General features: G+C 50.2%; 1 protein-coding gene across 1 annotated transcript in view; it reads left to right on the plus strand.

The window, feature by feature from the left end:
- Positions 1–1,209: 1,209 nt before the first annotated feature.
- Positions 1,210–8,106, plus strand: part of USP24 (ubiquitin specific peptidase 24) — a 215,226-nt gene continuing 208,329 nt past the window's right edge. The window contains exon 1 of the mRNA XM_082264831.1: positions 1,210–1,542. Within this exon, the coding sequence (XP_082120957.1) occupies positions 1,336–1,542 (207 nt within the window). The 5' untranslated portion in view covers positions 1,210–1,335. The remainder of the gene's footprint in view (positions 1,543–8,106) is intronic.

Genomic DNA, 8,106 nt, shown 5'->3' on the forward strand with positions numbered 1-8,106 from the left:
CCATTAAAGTCACGCAGTGCCGAATCGCAAAATAGGCCCTGGTCAGGAAGGGGGTAAAACCTTCCGGTCTTAAAGCGGTTAAAAATACGCTCATTGAGAATTTTTTTGCCAAAGACATGTAGCTAAATACATTTTGGCCTAAATATTTGACAAAAATTGAATATATTGGATATTTTTTAACTGTCAAAGTAGAAAATGTCAATTTTTTCGCAAAATTTTCGCTCTTTTTTTTTATTAATATCGTAAAATATGAAAATCGCACAGGTGATCAAATACCACCAAAAGAAAGCTCTGTTTGTGGGTAAAAAAGGACGCAAATTTCGTTTGGGGACGGCGTTGCACGACCGCGCAATTGTCAGTTAAAGTCGCACAGTGCCGAATCGCAAAAAGTGGCCTGGACGTAATACAGCAAAATCTTCCGGTGGTAAAGTGGTTAATATCTCTCAGAAGAAGTAAACCTCTGTATACTGATTCCATTTCATCATTCTCTAGTTGTGTTAAATTAGTGCAGGGGGGGGGGGGGGGGGAGAGGTCGTGGTGGTTGCAGGTTGGGATGTCTGATGATAGACATTTGGCCAACCACAACATGGCTGCCTGTTACATTCCAGAGTTATATATATATATTTAGCCAACCACAACATGGCTGTCTGTCACATTTCAGAATTATATATATATTTGGCCAACCACAACATGGCTGCCTGTCACTTTCCAGAATGATATATATTTGGCCAACCACAACATGGCTGCCTGTTACATTCCAGAGTTATATATATATTTAGCCAACCACAACATGGCTGCCTGTCACTTTCCAGAATTATATATATATATATATATATATATATATATTTGTCCAACAACAACATGACTGCCTGTCACTTTCCAGAATGATATATATTTGGCCAACCACAACATGGCTGCCTGTCACATTTCAGAGTGATAGATATTTGGCCAGCCAAAACATGGCGGCTGACTTCCTCTTCTATTATATACGTCACTAGACTCCGCCCACACTTCCGGGATGTGCCATAACCTGGTTGACAACCGGCCAATCACAGCATGGCAGCACTTCTGTCACGCAGCGCCACCTCCAGTTACGTCATTACGTGTTCTGGCTCAGCCAACCACAGCATGGCCGCCCTCCTATTGGTTCTTTCCCCCATTCTCGGTTGTCAGCTCGTTGCCAAGCGCAATATGGCGGCCAGTCACGTGAGCTGTCACGTTTGAGCGGCGGCGGTGGGCGTGTCGCCAGGGCAGGCTGGCCGGAGTGATGGCGGCGCGCAGAGCGGCTCGGGTGAGGCGGGCGGTGTGAGTGGTGGCGGAGGAGGATCGCCCGGGATGGAGAGTGAGGAGGAGCAGCACATGACCACCCTGCTGTGTATGGGCTTCTCGGAGCCGGCAGCCATCCGCACGGCGCTGCGCCTCGCCAACAACGACATCAACGAGGCGGTGGCGCTGCTGACCAACGAGCGGCCCGGGCTGGAGTACGGCGGGGGGAGGAGCTACGAGCCACCGCCCGCCTACCATGAGGTGGTGGAGCCCGAGGTGAGGGGGAGACCGGCGGGGGTGGGAGGGGCTTGTGTGACATCACTGGGGGGGACCTGTGTGACATCACAGTGGTTGTGGGGTACCTGGGGGGAGGGGGGGGGGTATTCTGTGACTTCCCTACCCCAGAGACTATAAATCGGGGTGTCAGGGTGAGGTGTGGGCGGGCCAGGTGCACAGCGAGCTGTGATTGGTCGGAGCAGAGTGTGATATGTGGGTGCTCTGAGGTTGGGAAGAGGCGTGGTGTGTTGGGGTGAGGGGGTAATGTGTGGGTTCTCTGGTATGAGGTGGGAGAGCTGAGGTCTGTAGGTGCCCTGGGGTCAAGGTGTGGCGTTTGAAGTTGTGGCGAGCCATGGAGCATCGGTGCGCTGGCGGTGGGGCGCGGTGAGCCGTTGCGCATTGGTGGGCTGGGGTGGGGCGAGTCGTGGTGCGATGGGGTGGGGGAGTCGTGGTGCGATGGGGTGGGGGAGTCGCGGCGCGTTGGTGGGCTGGGGGTGAGGCGCGGCGCGTTGGTGGGCTGGGGGTGAGGCGCGTCGTGGTGGGGTGGGGGAGGCGCGGTGCGTTGGTGAGCTGGGGGTGAGGCGCGTCGTGGTGGGGTGGGGGAGGCGCGGTGCGTTGGTGAGCTGGGGGTGAGGCGAGTCGCTACGAATTGGTGGGCTGGGGGTGAGGCAAGCCGTGGTGCGATGGGGTGGGGGAGTCGCGGTGCGTTGGTGAGCTGGGGGGTGGGGCGAGCCGTGGTGCATCGGTGTGCTGGGGGGTGGGGCGAGCAACTGGGGTACTCTGGGGTTGGGGAGGATAGTGATGTTGGGGTGCGCTGGGGTTGAGGCTTGAAGTGGGGGTGCTCAGGGGTTGGGATGAGGTAGAGTGGGGTGATCTGTGATGGGGTGCAGGAGTAGGGTGGGGTGGGTGATCTGTGATGTTGGGGTGCACAGATGTAAAGCGGGGTGTGGTCGGTGATTGCTCTGGGTTGGGGTGATCTGTGATGTTGGGGTGCACAGACGTAGAGCGGGGTGTGGTGGGTGGGTGCTCTGGTTTGGGGGGTGATCTGTGATGTTGGGGTGCACAGAGGTAGAGCGGGGTGTGGTGGGTGGGTGCTCTGGTTTGGGGGGTGATCTGTGATGTTGGGGTGCACAGAGGTAGAGCGGGGTGTGGTGGGTGGGTGCTCTGGTTTGGGGGGTGATCTGTGATGTTGGGGTGCACAGAGGTAGAGAGGGGTGTGGTGGGTGCTCTGGTCGGGGTGATCTGTGGTGTTGGGGTGCACAGAGGTACAGCAGGGTGTGGTGGGTGATTGCTCTGGGTTGGAGGTGATCTGTGATGTTGGGGTGCACATACGTAGAGCGGGGTGTGGTGGGTGATTGCTCTGGGTTGGGGTGTACAGCGGGGTGTGGTGGGTGCTCTGGTTTGGGGGTGATCTGCGATGTTGGGGTGCACAGATGTAGAGCGGGGTGTTGGGGTGATCTGTGATGTTGGGGTGCGGGGGTAGAGCGGGGTGTGGTGGGTGATCGCTGGTGGAAAAGAATGTGTAGTATGGGTGCCCGGCGAGCACAGTGAGCGGTGGAATGTGGGTGTGCAGTGTGCAGGCTCTGGGGTCAGACCGGTGTGTAATGAAAGTATCGAATTGTAACAACCGGGAGAAAGTGAAAGTAAAGTTACAATGTGGAATTCCTCTTCCATTCAAATTCTCAATATGTGGTAGAGAATTCTGTTTCTCCCGGTTGTTACAATGAGATCTGTGATTGCCGCTCAGGTTTGGTATTGTGATGTCTATGGCTCTGTAAGGCTCCTCGCTCATACATTGGTGCGGATGTGCGATGCTTCTGTACTCTTCGGTGTGCAGTATTAATAATGTCTTTTGGCCAATTCACATCAAAGAAAAATAACTCCTCCCCCCTCCATGGCCGAACCTATCACCGTATTTGCAGCGGGTATAGAAAAGAATCACCCCCTCTCCTCCTTTTTAAAATTTATCACATTTGTTGCTTTGCAGCCTGAAATGAAGACAGACACCATGCTTGTTTTATCCAACATCTAACAGCCAAGTGAAAGATATAACATCAACATGTCAGAAAAAGAAAACTGAATCTCTGAGTTGGAAAAAGGATCACCCCCCCCCCTTTCTAAAAATGACTGACTTGTAAACTCAATCAGGTGTAGCTAATCACCTCAATGGCACACAAAGCCATTTGACCTTCAGCTGTGGTCATTTTAATTAGTTCAGCATGAAAAGAGCTTTCCTGGAGCATTTCAGTCCCTGATAATGCAACTGAGACAAAAGAGGGTGGCAAGGTGCTGTCACCCGGATTCTCTGGGATAAAGTTGTGGACAGGCACAAGTCAGGCGATGGATACAATCAAATTTCAAAAGCTTTATCAATGCCTAGAAGCACAGTGATGTCTGTTGTGAGCAAAGGAGGTTGGACATTCAGTGCGTGCCCCATTCACAGTATGCTTTGCATCTTCTGAATGAAAGCCAAACCTTCTCTGATTGGATGAGGTGGGGTGGTGATTGAGATCGGCTTTCCTCAATTCGTGGGTACTGTGTCTCACCACTGCACAATTGCCAGTTAACCACTTAAGCCCCGGAAGATTTTACCCCCTTCCTGACCAGGGCCTATTTTGCGATTCGGCACTGCGTGACTTTAACGGACAATTGCGCGGTCGTGCGAATCTGTACCCAAATGAATTTGATGTCCCCTTTTTTCCCACAAACAGAGCTTTCTTTTGGTGGTATTTGATCACCTCTGCGATTTTTTTTTTTTTTTTTTTTTTTTTTTTTTGATCACGCGCTATAAACAAAAAAAGAGCGTCAATTTTGCAAAAATAACAATATTTTTCACATTTGTTATATGAAATTCCCCAAAAAAAATGTAAAAATCAAAATTTTTTTTAACATTTTAGGCCAGTCTGTTTTCTGCTACCTATGTTTGGTAAAAAAAAAAATCGCAAAAAGCGTAATTTTGATTGGTTTGCGCAAAAGTTATTGCGTTTACTGACTAAGGGAAAGATTTTTTTTTTAACGAGTAATGGCGGCAATCTACGATTTTTTTTTTTTTGCGGGACTGCGGCGGACAGATCGGACCCTTGACTGACATTTTTGACACTTTTGGGGTTACCAGTGACATTACTGCAGTAATCAGTGCTATACATATGCACTGTTACTGTAATAATGACACTGGCAGTGAATGGGTTAACTTTATTGGAGAGGGAGGGGTTAAGTGTGTCCCTAGGGACGTGATTCTAACTGTGATTGGACATGGCTACTAGTGTAAGAACAGTGATCAACGTTCCTACATAGTAGAACCGTATGATCTCCATTCTTACACAGGGGAGAATGACAGACGGCTTTGTTTACATCAGCCGCCTGCCTTTCTTCCGTTGTAACGGACGATCGCGAGTGCCCGGCGGACATCGGGTCCGCCGGTCACACGCGTCGGGGGGGGGGGGGGGGGTCTGTGACCGCGCGGCGGTACGCGCTCGCTCCTGAGAGCCTCACAGGCTAGCGACGTCGCTTTGCCTGTGAGGGGCTGACCGCCGCAGTATATAGTCGTGCGGCGGTTGGCAAACGGTTAAAGTAACACAGTGCCGTATAGCAAAAAAAAATGGCCTGGTCAGGAAGGGGGGTAAATCTCCTGGAGGTCAAGTGGTTAACTACTTGCCGCTCGCCCACTGCGGATGCGGGTGGGCAGCACAGGCAGGCTGCACCATGTTCCTGTACGTCACCGGCTTTTCGTTTATATAATATAGAAAAATAAAACCCAGTGATGATTAAATACTACAGGCATGCCCCACTTTTAAGTACACAATGAGACCAGAGCATGCATGTATAATGAAAATGTACTTAAAGTGAAGCAATACCTTCTTTTTTAATTTCTCAATGCATGTAAATACACTAGCTCCATAGGAAATCTTGGTCAGCTTGACATGGCACTGCTCCCAAACCATAAGTGACAAGGACACCAAACTTGGGGAGCATGTTACAGGGTACCAGGACTATGACATGGTAAATTACCTAGGCAAGCTGGCCAACCACAAAATAGGATATGTTGTAGTCCTGGGTCCCCTCTCGATGCTCCCCAAGTTTGGTATCCCTGTCACTTATGGTTTGGGAGCAGTGCCATGTCAAGCTGACCAAGATTTCCCATAGACGCCAATGTTAAAAATCGGGAGTAGTGCAATGCCAAGCTGACCAGGCTGTGTCCGTACTTGCGAGTGTATGAAAAACGGGGAATGCCTGTACTAAAATAAAGCTCTATTTGTAGGTAAAAAAAATGATATAAATTTAATTTGAGTACTGCGTCACATGACCGAGCAATTGCCAAATAAAGTAGCACAGCGCTGAATAGCAAAAAATGGACAGGTCATGAAGGAAGTCAAATTTTCCGGAGCTCAAGTGGTTAATGTGAATTGGGTTGCACTCGACACACTTGCGGCTGGTAACATTGTTGCTCCAGACGTATGAATGTTTCAGAAATGTTGCAGTACGGAGATATTTGTAACATCAGTGCGTCTCCTGGCAGAGGAGAGGATGTTACTACAGGCAGTCCCCAACTTGCAAACATCTCACTTTTACTGTACATATGACCCAGAGCTGCACGATTAATCGTTAAGATTGTGATCTCAGCCCCCCCCCCCCCCCCAAATGATCCTAATCCTGCATCTCCACCAATCATGTAACAAGTGCAGAACAGTTCCCTGCTCACAGCTGTAAAAAAAAAAAAAAAAAAAAAAAAAAAAAAAAAAGCAGCTGGCAATGTTTATCAACAACATTGCTCAGCACTTAAAGCGGAGTTCCAGCCATTTACTCACCTGTCCAACGGTCCAGCGATGCGGCCGCCGGAAGCCTCGATCCTCTCCCTCGGCGCCGGCATCACTGCTGTGGGCACCCGGCTGTTACAGTTTGCGGCTTCACAGCCGGGTACCCACTGCGCATGCGCGAGTCGCGCTGCGTGCCGTGATTGGCCGGCAATCTTCTGGGACCTCTGACGTGTCCCAGAAGATTGCAGGGAGGGAGGGGGAGAGGAGAACTTCCGCTCAGGGCGCCGCGGCGCTCCGAGCGGAAGTGGGAGCGGGTACCTGTCAAAACTAGGTACCCGCTCCCCCCCCCCCCCCCAAAAAATGACATGCCAAATGTGGCATGTCGGGGGGTCAGGACTCCCTAAAGTGGAAGTTCCACTTTTGGGTGGAACTCCGCTTTAATAAAAAGAGATAAAAAGAAACATTGTATCTTTCTGTTCATTTAGGCTCCGTTCCCATGTCAGCGTATGGATCTCAGGCAGAACCGCAGCGGTTCCGCCCGCGATCCGGAGATTATTGCAAATCGCGGGACGCCTGTGCGTTGCCCATTGATTTGCAATAGACCCCCAAACGCTGAGCGATGTTGCCGCGATTTCCGCCTGCCGAATCGCGGTAACATCGTGCAAAAAAAATCGCGGGACGCATTACGCTCCGAAGAAGCTCTTGTACTTTTTTGGGCGTAATGCGTCCCGCAATTTTTTTTGCGCAATGTTACCGCGATTCGGCAGGCGAAAATCGCGGCAGCGTTTGGGGGTCTATTGCAAATCAACGGGCAACGCACGGGCGTTTCGCGATTTGCAATAATCTCCGGATCGCGGGCGGAACCGCGGCGGTTCTGCCCGAGATCCATACGCTGACATGTGAACGGAGCCTTACAGATCAAAGGGATGGATCTTGGGTCTGTCTGAAATCAGTTTTAGGCTCGGTTCACATTTGTGCGATGCAGGAACGCTGCGAATTTGCAGCCTGTTCCCGCATCGCATCCGCACATCTTGCAGTTCACACTGCCATATGCGATACGCAGGGGGTGTCAATTAAATGTTAACGACACCCCCAGTTGCGATCGCATATCGCAGTGCGATCTGACAGTTCGCACAGAATCGGATCGCACAAGTGTGAACCACTGTGCGATCCGATTCTGATGCGGCTGGAAAAAAGGGTCATGTGCGTCTTTGGTGCGGATACACTGAAAACTCAGCCATACAAAGTGTATGGCTGAATTCGCATCCGCGCCTCCGATCGCATGTAATGAAGGAGCAGTGCGCTCCGAATTACATGCGATCTCCGCGGCCGCAATAATGTGAACCGCCACTAAAGCGACCTTGAAAAGTAAAAAAAAAAAAAATAAATAAATTATTTTTATTTTTTATTATTGTAGCCCCTAATTTACTCTAATCGGCCTTATTAACTCCTTTATTCCCCTTCTCCATTTAATTATTTTCCTGCTGATTTATTTATTTTTTATTTCTATTTTATAAAGCAGTGTTTCTCAACTCCGGTCCTCAGGGCCCACTAACAGGCCACATTTTAAGTATTACCTTGGGGAGATGCAGACTAGAATACTGCAATCACTGAGCAGCAAATGAGATCACCTGGGATGTATTTCAGTTTTCTTGCAAACCTGGCCTGTTAGGGCTCTTTCACACGGGCGTTCCGCATGTCCTTATTTCGTCCTATTTCTTTTGCGGATGATATACGGACCTAATGTAAGTCAATGGGATTGCGGATGTCAGCAGATGACACCGCTGACATCCGATTTTCTTCCTTTCAG

Source organism: Pelophylax lessonae, assembly GCF_965119305.1.
Source record: "Pelophylax lessonae genome assembly, chromosome: 8".
Taxonomy (NCBI): Eukaryota; Metazoa; Chordata; class Amphibia; order Anura; family Ranidae; genus Pelophylax; species Pelophylax lessonae.